Source organism: Dipodomys merriami, unplaced genomic scaffold (genome assembly GCF_024711535.1).
Source record: "Dipodomys merriami isolate MVZ:Mamm:240054 unplaced genomic scaffold, mDipMer1.0.p SCAF_2, whole genome shotgun sequence".
In the NCBI taxonomy this organism is placed as follows: Eukaryota; Metazoa; Chordata; class Mammalia; order Rodentia; family Heteromyidae; genus Dipodomys; species Dipodomys merriami.
The window spans coordinates 114,761,404-114,779,267 of record NW_027203381.1 but is presented as its reverse complement, the minus strand read 5'-3'; the positions used below and the strand labels follow the sequence as shown (position 1 = coordinate 114,779,267).

The 17,864-nt window shown below is 38.3% G+C and overlaps 1 protein-coding gene across 5 annotated transcripts in view; it reads right to left on the bottom strand.

Annotated features, from left to right (window-relative positions):
- Itsn1 (intersectin 1) overlaps nucleotides 1–17,864 on the bottom strand; it is a 189,235-nt gene that overhangs the window by 102,644 nt on the left and 68,727 nt on the right. For all 5 annotated transcript variants that reach the window (XM_070030617.1, XM_070030612.1, XM_070030615.1 and 2 more), the window contains exons 6-11: nucleotides 14,799–14,978; nucleotides 13,207–13,303; nucleotides 9,693–9,793; nucleotides 7,154–7,217; nucleotides 4,517–4,654; nucleotides 1,780–1,895 (exon numbers count right to left, since the gene is read on the bottom strand). In XM_070030617.1, coding sequence (XP_069886718.1) covers nucleotides 1,780–1,895; nucleotides 4,517–4,654; nucleotides 7,154–7,217; nucleotides 9,693–9,793; nucleotides 13,207–13,303; nucleotides 14,799–14,978 — 696 coding nt within the window. The remainder of the gene's footprint in view (nucleotides 1–1,779; nucleotides 1,896–4,516; nucleotides 4,655–7,153; nucleotides 7,218–9,692; nucleotides 9,794–13,206; nucleotides 13,304–14,798; nucleotides 14,979–17,864) is intronic.

Sequence of the window (17,864 nt, the reverse complement as noted above, 5' to 3'; positions counted from 1 at the left end):
GTATGGTATTTTTATTGCAGTCCAAGCTCAGATGGTCAATAAAGTTTGCATTTTATAATGTTGAACCAGGTATGGAGGCACATGCTTATAATCCTAGCTACTTGGGAAGCAGAGATGGAAAGATTTTAGTCCAAGACTGGCCCAGGCAAAAGTGTAAGATTTTGCCGGGAGCTGGTGGCTCACGCCTGTAATCCTAGCTACTCAGGAGGCTGAGATCTGAGGATCGCGGTTCAAAGCCAGCCCGGGCAGGAGAGACCGTGAGACTCCTATCTCCAATAAACCACCAGAAAACCGGAAGTGGCGCTGTAGCTCAAGTGGTAGAGCGCTCGCCTTGAGCTGAAGAGCTGAGGGACAGCGCCCAGGCCCAGAGTTCAAGCCCAACGACTGACCAAAAAAAAAAAAAAAGTGTAAGATTTTATCTGAAAAACAACTAAAAACAAAAATAGGCTGGTGGTGTGGTTCAAGTGGCAGTGCCTAGTAACCATGAGGAGCTAAGTACAAACCCCAGTCCCACCAAGAAACAAAATTCAATTTCATAGTATATGAATACCATTTCAATATCAAAAACACCAAAAGTTTCTCATTTTTAAAATTCTAGAATCTAGCATTATTCCTAGTATATAGCTGGCACATAATAAATGGTTGCTGAAAGGAACAGAAAAGAAATACTCTAACAAAAATATTTCCCCTTCAAAATATTCAATTAATGTCTACAACCAGCAGAAAAAGATAATTTCAAATTCTAAGAACTAATGTCCTTAATCTACCACTGACAGCTTACTTCCATCTTTATCAAAACTTGGCACTTCCCCTTGTACTGACCCTAGTTATCTTCAAGTCTCAATTCAAGTGTAATCTGTTCCCTTGGAGATTTACTCCCTAGCTTCTTGGTCTATGCAAACCAATCATAGAGTGGCATATATAAAGCCATCAAGAATTGATCTCACTTATATGTGCTGATTTAGACTGTTTGTATGTCTGTCTTAAATATTCTGTTATAATGTAAGCCTCTAGAGAGTATGAACCATATATTATTATTTATTAACCATGTATTGCTAACATTCTTCACTGTACTCAACACGTCATGCACATAGAACATTTATAGTAATTGAAAAGTAATTTAGTTTAAGAATCAACTTGGAAAGCTATCCTCCAGAGCTGGGTAATTAACTGTGGAGCACATAAAATACATCAAAATGACACCGACAAAGTAGATAAGATAAAAAGACTTCATAATAAATTCAACTGCTTCTTAGTATCACTTCATCATTAATAATATCATCATTTCATTATTAATAATTCATAGACACCTTAGACTAACTTAATAGGATGGATTTATCATTGTAAATGAGTTATTTAAAATAGGTTCACATTACATTTAAAATAGGTTCCTGCTGTTACTAAGAATCCAATTCTCCTATGAAAATATGAGAAAGAAAAAAAAAGTAGATGATGATTTTCCTTTCTATCTCTGTACTGGTGGGTCTAAGAAATGACTGTATTCCATAGATAACATTTATAAAATTGTTTAGTAGTACATAACCAACCATCTTTAGGTTAAAAGTTAGGGTAAAGGTGCATTAGAAATACAGAAATGCTGTGTCTCAAGACAAATCCAGGTCCAAATGCACATTAAAAAGTGTCTTTTTCTGAGTACAATAACAACAGCAAAAATGTCAGAGGCTAAATTTATTTTTACCTCAATTTTTGCCATGTTCTATTTTGATTTGGACAGAAAATCTCACATATGATTTAAGTCAAATATAAAAGCAGCCTTACCGGGTAATTTCTTTTCTAACTGTTGCTGTTCATCTTCTAAAGCTGGCTCCTCTGGTAACCTCTGATCTACAGATGATGAACTTACAACAGAGATCCCACTGCCAGACCGAACTCTTCTGCAGTAATGGAAAAAGAAAAAAGAAAGAAAGAAATCTATATATGAAGTGTGTATGCAGAACTGGAAAAGTTATGAAAAACTGGACAATCTATGAAAAAGAACTTACAAAATATACCATATAATAGAAGCTGGAGGCTGGTGGCTAGCTATTACCTACTATCCTAGCTATTAGGCAGGCTGATATCTGAGAATTGTGGTTAGGAGCCAGTCAAAGCAGAGTTTTTGAGTCTTCTCTCCAATTATCCATCAAAAAGCCAGAACTGCAGGTGTGGTTCAGGTGGGAAAATGTCAGTTGTGAGTAAAAAAGCCAAGTGAGAGTACAAGGCCCTCAGCTCAAGCCTCAGTACCCTATAATGGAGCAAATTTCATTCACAGTGAGAAAAGAAAATTCATTTTCTCTACTTAAAAAATGTTTTTGGGGGCTGGGAAGATGGCTCAGTGGTATAGCGCTTGCCTTGCATGCCTGAGGCCCTGGGTTCGATTCCTCAGCACCACATAAGCAAAAAGAAAAAAAGCCGGAAGTGGCATTGTGGCTCAGGTGGTAGAGCGCTAGCCTTGAGCTGAAGAGCTGAGGGATAGTGCCCTGGCCAGAATTCAGGCCCCACAACCGGACCCAAAAAAAAAAAAAAAAAAAAAAGTTTTTGCAGGGTGCTGGTGGCTCACACCTGTCATCCTAGCTACTCAGGAGGCTGAGATCTGAGGATTGTGGTTCAAAGCCAGCCCAGGCAGCAAAGTCCGTTAGACTCTTATCTCCAATAAACCACCAGAAAACCGGAAGTGGTGCTGTGGCTCAAGTGGTAGAACGCTAGCCCTGAGCTGAAAAGCTGAAGGACAGCGCCCAGGCCCAGAGTTCAAGGCCCATGACCGACCAAAAAAACAAAAAGTTTTTGAAAATGGCAATTTAAGAGAGTTGGGATGTAGTTCAGTGACCTAGTATGTGCAAGAAAGGCCCTAGGTTCAATGTCCAGCACAAGAAAACAGAAGAAAAAAAAAAAACGTAAAAAAGCAAATAAAACGAGTATTTATTTGAATGTCATTAGGTACTGAGCACAGAGCTTGTTCAAATGTTGGGGCTGGGACTGTAGGTCAGTGGTGGATACAGCACATTTTTTGCATGCACCGGATCTTGGGTTTGATCCCCTAAGTACTTCACCTTCCAAAACCAAAACCCATGGTAAGTTTAGAACTGCTATATCACAATGGTAGAACATGTCTGAGACAAAGTAAGCACTCAGCAAGTGTTCACTGCAATGACCATTATTCTCCTAACTATTCATCACAGGGAAGATCTGAAGCTCAGCTAATTAGGGGCAGCTATTTCCTTTACCATCTCTCTTCAATCTTTCTTACATGCATGAACCATCTATATTCAGAATAGTTCCAGGGGGAAAAAAATCACTGACTTTTTTAAAAAAACCAATTATCACTTTAAACTTTTAATCTTGCTCTTTTTAAATAATTAAATAATCTCCCCCCTCTTTTTTTTGCCTTAAAAAAAAAGTTTCCACTGTTAACTTTCTTCTGTAGTAATTCTTGCACCTGTGAGATTTTGCAGGCAAACTGTCTCAGCTACTTGTTGCTATGAGATTCTACAGGCAAACTGCCCCCAGCTAGTTGGGAGTTTCTTCAGCAAGCTTCTGGTATTACGGATGGGCTGATATTGCTGACTCCAGTTCTCATGTTACAGAGACTTTGTCCTACTCTCTCCTGAAGTTTGAGGACTGTAGAAGAAAACCCATTGTTTTTGTATTCATCTTAATGCTTAGCTGAGACTCCATATTTATCTTTCATATTTACAGCCAGAAGATAGCACTGGGCAGGGTGGTATGTGCATATAGTACATGTGCTGACCAGGGTGACAAGTACAGCCCCCTTTTTTTTTTCTTAACAGCATCAAGACTTGAACTCAGAAGCATCAGGCTTGCTCTATCTTGCCTTTGCGTAGCTGGCACTCTACCACTTGAACCCAGCCCAGCTTTTTGCTGGTCAAGTGAAAATGAAATCTTATAGATTTTTCTGCTCAAATGGACTCCAAACCATGCCTGTCCATGTCTCAGCCTCCTGAGAGTACAGGAGTGAGCTAGGAATGGATATAGGCATAAACCACCTGCATCCAGATTACAGCAGACTGCTGAGGGGACCCTGGGACTATCTTGACAAGTCTATCCAGTAGGGTTTTTCAGAGCAAGGTATTTTTCTTTAATTATCTTCCTGATCATAATATCCATGTTGCCAGAGTTTTTGTTGTCTCTCGGATTTACATGAGTCACAGGTGTAATCACTTTGTCTTATTTCCTATGTACAGGTTCATTTAGTTTCTCTTTCACTGCTAGCATCTGCTCCTAAAATTTCTGGTAAGCTTCAGTTATATAGGTTGCTATAAAAATTCAGCCTTGCAGTATTTGGTTGATTGCTTTTAATATATGGAATACACAAATACTCTGAAGAACAAAAGTGGCCCAGGCTCAACCCAAAACTTAGAGAAGAAGAGTCTCTTGCATCATGGTATTTAAGTTACTTCCACAGGATAGTAAATCACTGTAAGATACGCAGTCAACAATACCAAGTTTAGAATTCACAGACAAAATACACAATTTCTTACGTAGCCAATGTTCTTACCTAAAGGAAGGTGGAATGTATTCTGGAGGCAGGACAGGTGGCAGTGGTTGGCCAGACATAGCAACATCAATAAGATGCATAGCCAGGATAAATTCTTCCGCTGTGAGTTTTCCATCTTGATCAATGTCAGAAAGATTCCTAATTTAATAAAAAAGGTCACTGTAATCCTGTTTCATGAAAATGCATGCTTCTTACTATTCATGAATGATTTACATATTATACTTTCTTATTCTGATTCTAAGCCAACTGAGCATGTGCCTCATTTTGTAAAAGTAGTACTATTTTAGTCTTTTCCAAGGATAAAATAAGGTATTCCACATAGTTGGGGTGTTGCTAGTCATACAACAGTACTGTGATTGAAACATTACTCTCCTCAATCCTTTCAAGCCCATTTAAAATACATCACACTTGTGTTCTATGTATCTTCAAATGCTATGTCCTAGACCAGGGACTGACAAACCACAAAGGATCAAGTAGTAAATATTTTTTAAGATATGCAAACTCCAGGGCTGGGAAGGTAGCTCAGTGGTAGAGTGCTTGCCGTGCATGCCTGAGGCCCTGGGTTCGATTCCTCAGCACCACATAAGCAAAAAGAAAAAAAAAGCCGGAAGTGGCGCTGTGGCTCAAGTGGTAGAGTGCTAGCCTTGAGCTAAAGAGCTGAGGGACAGCGCCCAGGCCCAGAGTTCAGGCCCCACAACTGGACCCCCCCTCCTCCCCCCAAAAAAAGATATGCAAACTCCATCTTACTGTTCAAGCAGTCATATTCAATTCTGCCCATGACAAACAGATATAGACATAAATGAACAGGTATTGTCTTACAATAAAACTTTCATTTGCAAAAGTGGTGCAGGCCAGATCCAGCCCACTGGGCAGGCTGGCCATCCCTAATCTAGGCCTATATGAGCAGGTATTAATGGCCTCTAGAGTTAAGGCATTTCTGTCTTCTTATTCTAGAACTCCAATGTGCATCATTTTTTTTTTGTAAGGAGATAATTACAGTAAATTGCTGGTAGGCTCAAATTTATCATTTTGTTTAGCAAGTTTGGACACCAAAAGAAGATGGGAAACTACATGTCTATTTATTAGAATGTCAACTGGACAAATGTGACATTAGGAAACTGACTTTGACAATGACAAAAAACTAAAAAACAGGGCTGGGAAGGTGGCTCAGTGGTAAAGTGCTAGCCTTGAGCTGAAGAGCTGAGGGACAGCACCCAGGCCCAGAGTTCAGGCCCCACGACCAACCAAAAAGAAAAAAAAAAAAAACAACTAAAAAACATTCCTCTTCACAGTGAACAGAACTCCCCAAATTCCTACACTTCTTTTTACTCAATTCCTCCCTTGCCCCACACACTCTGGGTCTCCCTTCTGTCCTACTTTGCCATTGCCTGATGCCAGAAACTCAGAACAAAAGAAAACTACTGCCTGCTCTTCCTTATTCTTCTCCTATTTAGTCCCACTATTAGCTATTGCTAGGTAATTCAGACTAGAAAGAAGTTGGGATACTTATTTTTCCCCATAGTTACCTTTATAGATTATTGCCACCAACATTTAATTTTTTACTGTGAAAAGGGAGAATATAATATTTGAATAAAAGATGCCTCAAATGTCTTTTTCAGAAACAAGAAATGGATGAACAATTTTAAATATCATTTCATTGTACTCTGGCCTCATGAGGACATTGAAATTAAATCTAGTTCATTTGATTTAATGATCTCTCAGTCAACCTGTACAATGTTACATCTTAAGTTTGTATTTCAGACACCCGTAGGATACTGATGCTTACCCAGACTTTAAGAGGTCTATGTGGGTCACAGGTATAAGATGCTTCTTGAGCTAATCTACTCTACAGCAAAAGGCAGTCTATACAACACAGCAGAAGGAAAAGCAAGAAAGAAAAACATATGCAAACTTTCACACATCAATATGTCCTGCAGGAAAAGTCGTGAGCTTGGCAGGAGAACAGTGGCGACCAGGTCAATTTCCCAGGCAATCACCAAACTTAAGTAAAAGAACCCATTCCAGTTAATATTGAAATGTAAGGAAACCTGGGGACAGGTATTTGTGTAAGGGGGGAGGAGGATGGAGAGGATGAAAGAGGGAGAATATGGTCAAAGTACTTCAGATGCATATATGAAAAAAAGTAATGAAACATTATTAGTTTTTTAAAGAGGGGGACAAGGAAGAAAAATAGAGGGGGGTGAGGTTGATGGGATACTCTGAATACATGTATGGTAATGTCACAATGAAACATTCTCTGTACAACTAATGTATAATAACTTTTGAAAATCTTTAAAAATGTTAAAAAAGGTAGAAACTAGACAAAGCTCACCAATAGCCACTAGAAAATAATTACAAAATAAGAGAACTTACAAGCTCCTGACCAAAATACATTATTATATCTGTGATGTAGTCACCATAGACAAAAACAAAAAGCAACAATGAAAGTCAAACTTGAATTTGATGAATGGTTTTCAACCAGAAATGAAGTTGCACCCAAAGGGACTTCCATCACAGTCTGGAGACATTTCACTGAATATCAGCATATTCTAAATATCCTCTCAAGTAATACTAATTAAAAAAAAAACTCATGAGGCTATACTAATATAAGAAACAAAGTTTGTACTTTATACAAACCATATTGAAGCGAGCTGAGCCTGTGGTAAACTTGATTGCATAAGAATAGTTCTTGCTTGTGGACCTAAACAGAAGCCAGGTAAAAGACATGAAGATGAGTTAGCAAATACTCCCTGTAGAGTAATACTGGGGTGGTTGGTGGGCTTGCTCATGCACTCAAGAGTACTTTACACAGTATTGAAACTACCCAGAAATTAAATCCCAGCAAAAAAGCAAAGAACACAAAGCACAACACAGCATCTGATACATACTCAATATATTTGTAGTCAATGGATGTTTAACAAAGAATGAAAACATAAAAGATTAGTCTCAAATATAATCTACCTTCTTGTCCAGATTACCATCTCTATTTGTAGTGGGCTTTTATTTACTAAGTGGAGACTTAATCTCTACAAATAGAACATTTCCTGATGCAGCTACCACCTGCTGCCTCCCCTCTGACCGTCATCACACAAATTAAGAGCATCTTAGAGGGGGAAAGGGACTTAGAGTGATCCCTTCTAATCATGTCATTGTACAGACTTTAAAAATGGGGGATTGGATTGTTCACGGGTGCACAAATGACTAATATCAAAGCTAAGACTGGAACACATTTTCTATGTTAGGAAAAAAAAGAATTCTTGGAATTTCAACTCTTTCGAAATCAGCTTTCCTTTTTACAACAGCTATAAATATCTTCATTTCTGACTTGAAACTAGTTTTAGATTTCAGACAAAAGCTACACAGATTCTGAGTATTTAAATAAAGCAGTATTGGGGAGAAAGACATAAATATGTTTTACTTCCAACACTATCTCTGAAGGTATGGGTCCAGGAAGATCCATGGACCAAGAAATAGACAGCTACAGAAACTATGTTGAGAAGATTCCTATTACCAACTTTTTTTGGGGGAGGGGGTCGGTGAATAATACTGGGGCTTGAACTTTTGACTTGCTTACTCTCTACTACTTGAACCATACTTCCCACCCTTGCCTTTTGCTGACTGCTTTTGAGACAGTCTGGAAGACTTCAAACCTCAATGCTCTAGATATTAGCCTGTTGATAGCTAGAAATTACAGCAGTGAGCCACTGGTATCCAGCTTATGAACTGTTTTTAGGTAAACTAAGGTTTCCAAATGTCACCTCATCAATAAGCACAGAAGTGGATGTTATTTTACATGATAAGCAGCAGGGATAAGGAATCACCACAAGGTTCCAGCAGAGTAAAGATGAAGGAGAAAGCACCAATGAGAGGAGGGGAGAGCTGTGGACATGGATCCTAGCTTGGTTTGCTCTGCGAGATGACTTAGGGGAAAAAGTATCTCTTATTTGGACTTACATTTTCTCATTTCCCAGATTTGTTCCCAATCAACACATCTCTGATCCATTTTTATAAGGAACTTTAACACTGACTTCTGATTTAACATAATGTTAACACATAAAAGTACCCAGTAAATGGTAGTTATTATTTTAACTTTCATTTATATATAAAACACTGACAGCAAAGCGCACAATAATAGATAGATGTTAACACCTGCATAACTTAGAAAATTAATTTTCCAAAAGGAAAATATTCAGACTATCCAGGTCATAAATAATACAACTATACCCTAGAAGGCTCTTTTTCTAGCATCACCTCCCACCAACTATAGCCTTAATTCTATGTGCAAAGTAGTCCTCTATTGAGTCTGGCTTATTTTGTTCAATATATTTCTTTTTTTTTGCGGGGGGGGGGGGGGGAGGTTCCGGTCGTGGGGCCTGAACTCTGGGCCTGGGCGCTGTCTCTCAGCTCTTCAGCTCAAGGCTAGTGCTCTACCACTTGAGCCACAGCGCCACTTCTGGCTTTTTTTTCTTTTTGCTTATGTGGTGCTGAGGAATCAAACCTAGGGCCTCTGGCATGCAAGGCAAGCGCTCTACCACTGAGCCACCTTCCCAGCCCTCAATATATTTCTTATGTAAAGTTACAGAAAATAATTCTAATTATTATATAGCATATAATTGTGTGACTGTGTTATAGTTTATTATACATTCCATCTTGATGGATATTCAGGGTTTTCAGTTTTGAGCTCTTACAAAATAGTGAATATATTATTTTGGTTGATATATAAATAACTTTCCAATTGCCTATGTGTATGCATGTGTGTATATGCATGCACGCAAATGCATGTGTATATTCAAAAGTCCATGTATGTGTTGGGAGTAACAAGAATATAAACTAGCCAGGCCTAGTAGCACACACCTGTAATCCTAGCTAGTTAGGAGTCTGAGATCTGAAGATTATGGTTTAAAGCCAGTCAGGGCAGGAAAGTCTGTGAGTTCTTATGTTCAGACCAAAAGGCCGGAAGTGGAGCCATAGCTCAAGTGATAGAGTGCTAGCCTTGAGCTAAAAATCTCAGGAACAATGCCCTCAGTTCAAGTCCCAGTAAGGCACAGATACAAAAAAGTAGGCAAATAGAGACATTTTGGAAATGTCAATATTTCTAAATATTGGCCCAATATTTACAAACAAACTGCATTCAAACGAAGACTACATTTCCCAAATTGACTTAATTTGTAAATACCTGTTAAGTGTCCACTCATGGTTTTATCATGACTATTGAACAACTGCCTATATTTCAGCCTCGATGACTGAGGCACAGCCCATTCTGCCGCTGGAGGGGCACTGTTGGAAAAAAAGGAAGGACAGGAGGATGATAAACTGTAGGAGCAGCCTACTGGTGCCCTGAGAGAACCATAAACTAAGTGCTCTGGGATATCTAACTTGAAAAGTCTTTTCTTTTTTGCAGTAGAGTAGATCAAACTCAGGACACTATATGAATAGGCAAGTGCTCTATCATTGAGTAACACTCCTAGCTCTTCCTCATTTATATACATTTCTCTTAAAATAAATAAATAAGCCTTGAATTTTTCTAGAAGCATGGAGAAGCATAATAAACTCAAGTTATTGTCGCATATCCTATATATATAAAACTATATATATAACTACATATATATATATATATATATATATATATTCTGTATTTGATAACTTAAAGGTTCTTGGAAATATCATGCTTAGGTCTTCCTTAGTACTTAGAACACTCTCCTTTGGTTAGAAAGCAATGTTGATCAACAAGTACCTCTTCAAAGGTACTCTCCCAAATGTTTACCTTGTTATACACCAAATATGGGACCCATTCTTAATGAAGTGGGACTATTTCCTTCTGGGAAGTTTATATTCCCAGAAAATAGTTTCCCAGAGACAGAAGAGAAGATTTCCAGGGTCATGATAAATCAGTGGAGTAGTAAAAGACAGGGTTCTGCTTTTTTGACTGCCATCCAACACCAACTTCCCCTTGCCAATGTGCCACCACCCTGCCCTAAGGAAACCCCCGCTAGCAGCAGTCTGCGCTACATATCCTGGCATTTTTCTCCTCAGATGCCACAGTCCACACAAAAATCACACTGGTAGTCTGTTAAGTGTCCAATATCTAAGCAAAATAATTTAAACACACAGTTGAGCTGACAGTAAAAATGGCATTCCTCTTCCAAGACAGATTACAAATAATGTTTCATATGCAACTTCCTTTCAGTCACACAAAAATATCCATGTCTCCTACATGACAGCAAAATTTGAACCATGCACTAAATCTCTTGTCTATGTACTTATACTTACTCTATATCTTTTATAAAGCAAAGAAAACCAGCTCACCAACACTTGAAAAGTATCAATATAAATTCATTTTTCCCAATTTTTATGAAGTTTTAAATAAAAACTTACCATGATCTATTCTGCTGTAAAAATGCCTGCAACAACTCTCTCATTTTAACTGATATTCTGCTGATTCCAACTACTGCCCCTTTGTCAAGGAGCTAGCTATCTTGCTTCTGCACACCACAGTAGGAGGGTGTTGTGCACAGAAGTTGTACTAGATAACGCTTATCAAGCCATGGTTCTTAGCCATGAGAACTTAATAGATTAAAAACTTGAAAATTTAAATGATTCAAAACATTCTAATTATATAGCGTTAATATTTATTAACGATGAGCAACATTCATTCTAATGTCAGAAATAGTTTTTAAGGCAGATTTCAAAATTTCTGGTGGAAAGCTAGAAAAACATAAAACTTCAACATGGTATAGGAAAATCAAGTTTTAATAGGGATATGTTTAAATCTCAACTCCACTGTTACAAGGCTGTAATAACAGGCCTAGGACTAAAACCTCTCTGGGTTTACTTCCTCGTTCACAATCTTACAACATATATTACACATTACTGGGTAAAATGGAATTAGTAAAATTCTTGGGCAAAGTAGATGCTTAATAAATGTTTAACTGGGACTAGGATGGTGGTTCAATGGTAGAGTGCTTGCCTGGCATGCATGAAGCCCAGGGTTCAATTCCTCAACACCACATAAGCAGAAAAAGCTGGAAGTGGCGCTGTGGCTCAAATGGTAGAGCACTAGCCTTGAGCTGAAGAGCTGAGGGACAGTGCCCAGGCCCAGAGTTCAGGCCCCATGACTGACAAAAATAAAATAAAATAAAATAAATGTTTAGCCATCTTAAAGAGTAAAATCATAACTAAAATAACAAATACCCACATACTAGAATGAATTGACGTTTTTAGAAAAAATTTACAGAACACATTTTAAAAATTAAAATAAAAAACAACTAACACTGATAAGTGCAAGTTCCTTAATTTCTCTGAGTCTAGTCAACCTGTGTAGAGTGAGTTCATGTGTATAAAGCTTTTGGCACAGTATTTTTTCAGCTTATGGATTTTCTTTATATCATTTTTTAAAAAATATTCAACATTTTATCTTCAAAGGAAGAAAATCACTTGATTCACTTTTTCTAGAGAAGACTAAAAAGAAAAGCTAGATGACCTTCATTTTTACATCCTCTTCATTTGAAAAGTTTGAAGACAAAAAGAGATTCTCAAAAAGAGACTTAATTTGTTAGTTTACTGTAGTAGTATGCGAAGAAAAAATTAGGGGCAAAAGAAAATAAAAATGAAAGATAATAAGAAGGCATATCTGCCAAAATATAAACAATAAGGCCATTTTCCCCAATATTGAGACACATATTTGATTAAAGTGAACTGTAAATAATCTGCTTTATAAAACTTGGCCTTTTGGGCTGGGAAGGTGGCTCAGTGGTAGAGCACTTGCCTTGCATGCCTGAGGCCCCGGGTTCCATTCTTCAGCACCATATAAGAAAAAAGAAAAAAGCCGGAAGTGGCGCTGTGGCTCAAGTGGTAGAAGGCTAGCCTTGAGCTGAAGAGCTGAGGGACAGCGCCCAAGCTCAGAGTTCAGGCCCCAGGATGGGACCAAAAAATAAAAATAAATAAATAATAAAATAAAATAAAACTTGGCCTTTGCCAGCCACCAGTGGCTTATGCCTGTAATTTTAGTTACTTAGGAGACTAAGCTCTGAGGATCATGGTTCAAAGCCAGACCCGGAAGGAAAGTTAGTGAGACTCTTATCTCCCATTAACTACCAAAACCCCAGAAATGGAGCTGTGGTTCATGTGATAGAGTACAAGCAATCCTTCAGCACAAAAGCTCAGGAACAGAGCCTAGACCCTGAGTTCAACCCCAGGACAGGCACCAATACAAAACAAATACCATCCTTGGGCTTTATTAATAAGCCACATCAACTTTATGAAATTATCCGAGACAGAATTAAAGCTAAGACCAAATATGGCTTTAATCTTCATAGAAAAAAATTATATATTAACTTTAAATAATAAACACAAAATAGTTCTTTAAAATTTTTTTTCTTTTTATTGGTGCTAGGATTGAACCTAGGCTTTATACATGATATGCACTGGTCTACCCTCTGACCTCTACTACTATCATTTTATCACCCTAAAAAAGAAAAGAAAGAAAAGAAAAATACCCAAAGCCTTTAAGAAAATAGAATGTATTTGATCCTGTGATTGCTGCAACAAAAAACTCCTAGTGACATTACCTAAAATTTCAAACATTATTTTGGCAGTCTACAATACTAAAGAAGATAGCAAATAAAGGATACATATAATTACTTTTTAAGTTTTATGGGCTAACAGCTTTAACCAAACTCAAACAAGCTTACCTGGCCACATCAAATGATTGTGCCTTCTGTAATTTAGTGTTTAATTGTGACCCTGGACCAGATCTACTGAAGGAAGAACTCTTTGGCAAAGTGGCTGCTGTAAAATCAATGTTGAATGATTTTAATTCTATACAGATAAGAAACTTTCCTCTATTTACAAAAATTAAAATAATCATAAAGTTGTAGGAAAATAATAAACAAGATAAATACCTAAGACTAAAAGAACCCCAATTTTATTTCTAGTCTAGACTTAAGAATTATTCCCCAATCACACATTGTCCTTTTGCCAAAAATCTTTGTTTCAAGATTTACCTTTTCTAATGAGAATCACCTTACTGACTAGTAATGCTGACAACTATCAAAGTTTTCTCTTCATTGAGCGTTTACTACCACATTTTATAGGGTTTGGTCAAATAGTTAGTGAAATAACAGTTTCAACATTTAAGACTGCATTTCTTGTCATGGAAGGAGCTAAAGAATTAGTTCCAGATGTAAGAGTCAAGAAGTTGCGGTTGCCAAGTCTTGGCCAGATGACATTCAATACTAGGGAGGGACGGCTTTTGTGTCTGATTCTCACTCGACCTAATTAGTTGTGTGTCAGGAAAAACACACCCTGATCCTTGGCCCCCCTGTTTACCGTCACCCTCACTCCTGTCTTGGCAACGTTTACCATGAGCCACTAAAGAAAACAAGCCTCAGAGCACTGGGATTTGCTTATACTACAAGAACAACTGCCTGTACTTTCTTGACTGCTATCCAATTTGCAGTCCCTGTCACATATGAAGTACATGTGACAAGATCTAAATGAAAGAGCATCATCATCATAACTTGAGATATAGCCTGACACATATAATATATCAAGGGTAGTTCAGATACAGAAATAATGTCTCAAATATAATGCTAAAGAACATACTCTTCCTCAATATTCAACGTTTACTCAGACATTTCCAAACAATTTAAAAAACGAAGGCTATCTATATCTATAGTTATGCTTTCTGTTAACTAAAAGAACAGCGTTTCAATAAAGTCTCAAAATGCAATTAAACCAGGACCTAAATCCTTTCCTTCAATTAAGCAAGCTGTAATATATTTAGCCACTTAATTGACTAGCAGCCCCCTTCTGCCTGAGTTACTCTACTTGATAAAAGCAAAACAAAACAAAACCCCACAGTGCTCATTTTTCTCTACCACATAGTTCTATTCCTAAGGGACTGGTTTGCGTATTAGTAATTCATAGCATTAATTCAGGAAAATATAAGATGTTCACTGTTCAACTTCAGCTGCTCTTATCATGCCCTTGAAAGGAAATGATGCTCTGGGCTTTCACTGTTGAGTTCAACCTTGTCCACAGAGGTCCTGAGAGAGCTATGACTCCAGTACTTTCCCATTTCTCTAAACTACCATGTAAGACACTATTTCATGTATCAGGAAAACAGAGAAAGAAGGAGAGATTAAACAGACAAAATTAAGATACTTTCTTCTAGAGTAAAATATAACAAGTATAAATCAGAAAGTAACAAAAGGTTTAACAAGAATGAACAGCAGATTACAAGCTGTGGAAATTCAGCCTATGCTTTGGGCAGATCACGTACCAGGATGAGCAAATGCAGGCAGAGGCTGGATGACAGGGGGCGCCCCATTAGCCAGAGGAGGCACTGCTGCGGGAGGAACAGAAGATACTAAGGGCGGAGACATTCCAACAACTGGGATGGATCCCATTGGCACGGGAGCAACAGCTGTAAGTGGTGGCATGCTGGCAATACCTCCTATACCTTCAAAGAAAAAAAAAATCCTAAGGAAATTCACATCCAGTCACATTTCAGCATTCAGTAACCCAGTACTGATATATGTAGAAAACCACTTCTCCATGTTTCCCTTATAACAATATGGTTTCATAGCTGGGAGTGTAGCTCGCTGTTAAGTGGTTGCCTAGTATATACAAGGCTCTGGGTTTCACAATGGGTTTGATACCCAGAACTGAAAAACAAAAATTTAGCATCTAGTGTAGTGACTCATGCCTGAGCATGAGCTACTAGGTGGAGATTGGGAGGATCCCAATTTGAGACCAAGCAGGACAAGAAATTTGAGACCCTCCTCCTATTTCAACCAATAAAACTAGGTGTGGTAGCATGTCCTAACTATATGGAAAGCATAAACAGGAAGACCTTGGTTTAAGCAAATACATGCGACTCTAGCCTCAAATTAATTATTTTTGAGAAATATAAAAAAATTACACTACGTATTATCTTCAAAGGACCCTAGACCCAGCTTAAAGAGGGACTGATCAAAGCTGGGCACCAGTGGCTCACGCCTATAATCCTAGCTGTTCAGGAGGCAGAGGTCTGATTATCATGGTTCAAAGCCAGCCCAGGCAAGAAAGTCCATGATACTCTTATCTCCAATTAACCACCAGAAAACCAGAAGCGGTGCTGGCTGAACTGGTAGAGTTCTAGCCTTGAGCTGAAGAGCTGAGGGACAGCACCCAGGCCAGAGTTCAAGCCCCACAACCGACCAAAAAAATAAATAAAAAGAGTGACTGATCAAAATGAGAATCAATAAACTTTAATAATAGTGACAAGAAAAAACAATGACAGTAGACTTAAAGCTACCATAAGTACCTCTATGAATTCAAAATGCTATTTAAAAATCAACTTTTTGTTGGGTGCTGGTGACTCATTCCTGTAATCCTAGCTACTCAGGAGGCTGAGATCTGAGGATCATGGTTGAAAGCCAGCCTGGGCAGGAAAATTTATGAGACTCTTATCTCCAATAAACCACCAGAAAACTGGAAGTGGTGCTGTGGCTCAAATAGAGCGCTAGCCTTGAAATGAAGAGCTGAGGGACAGAGCCCTGGCCCAGAGTTCAAGCCCCATGACCGACCAAAAAAAAAAAAATCAACTTTTTAAAACTTAATTGGTTCCCATAGGAAGATACTAGGTAATCTATTATTATTAAATTCTTTTTTTTTTTTTTTTTGCCAATACCAAAGATTGAATTCAGGGCCTTGGGCTTTCTTGGCTTGCTTGCTCTGGGCTGATGCTCTACCACTTTTGGTTATTTGGCAATGGAGTCTTGAGGACTTTTCTGTCTAGGCTAGCTTCAAACCATAATCCTCCAGATCTCAGCCTCCTGAATAGGTAGGATTATAGGCATGAGACGTGGGAATCCAGTTTATAATTCATTGTATTTTTAACTAGTAAAAGGAGTAATTAGAAAAAGGAGAAGGAAGGAGAGGAGAATGAGAAGAGGAAGAGGAAGAGGAGAAGGAGGAACAGGAAGAAGAGAAGGAGGAGGAGGAAGAGGAAAAGGAGGAACAGGAGGAGGAGAAGGAGGCACAGGAGGAGGAGGAGGAGGAAGAAGAAGAGAAGGAGGGAGAAAGGAGAAGATGACAGCCATTCTACCCCCAAAACACCTAACATGCCTTTCCTATCCTTCATGGTAGCCAAATGTTTGATGAGGGAAAATACCTCTTTATAAATACATCCTAAATAATTGAAGAAGTAATAGAAATAAATACAATTATTTCTCTTTTTTTGTCTCAACTTTAATCCCTTTGTTTCATAGGGTCCTTCCATATATTCTCTGCATATATGCATGGCTTAAGGACTGCCTAGTGGTTTGCAGCTAGCTTGGACCCACATTCATCTCATGTACACAGGCTCAACCAAGAATTTATGTATCTATCCTGACCACGACTGCAACTTCTTTACACTAGTCACATGCCCTATCCGCCCAGCTGCTGCCAAGATGGTCACTTCCACTGACAAAAGCTGCTGGACACAGGCATCACCCTCACTCCAAAACAAGCAAGCAGCAAGGGCTACCAGTACTTACCACTGTCCCTTAGGACTGCCCCATCCCTGGCAGACCCTCAAGGCTAATCCTGCTAAGGGGTTGGACCTAGGGAACAACTTCTACTTTCCCTTGGTTCATACCTGTATCTTAGCATTTTTTCAAGCATAAATGATTCTCAGACAGTTGTATGCCTTTGATTTGCACAATACTAAAATGTTGTTTTTGCCAATTTTGTCTATTCTTGTAGCAAGAAGGATCTGTTGCTTCATTCTGCTGTGCTTGAAAACCCCACTACTGAAATGTCCACTGAATTTCTGCCCATCTAGAGACCCTCTTTGCTGTAACTTTTCCTCACAGCTTATCAAAGAAGGATCCATGCTATGTAATCTAGTTTTGCAGTCTTGATTCTTCTGATTTTCATTCAGTGTACATTTCAACATTTTCCTCTATCTCCTATGTTTCCTGAAAATAGATGGTTCGATCCAAAGCCTGTCTCAGACTTGGACTGGCTCTCTTTGTTAAGACTATAGACAGCACATAATATGTGTCACCTCTTTGTGATCTTGGCATTCATTGGTGCTTAATGCTTTTATGCATTCATTCATAGGGAATTGAAAAACATTGACACTCTAATCCTACCACCTCTTTGCTGTTTCTTAGCTGCAATACTTTTTATAAAGAGTACTTCTAAAAAGAAGTTATTTTGGTATACAGCTCGAACAGGAAAAAAATGTGGAAAAAGTGCTTGATTTTTGTTACCTCCCTATTTTTAATATAATGATTTTTAATTCTCTTAAAGTAAGTTATTCTTTTAAAACTTGTGTCATTATCAGACCAATGATTCATTCATATTTAGTTTTAAT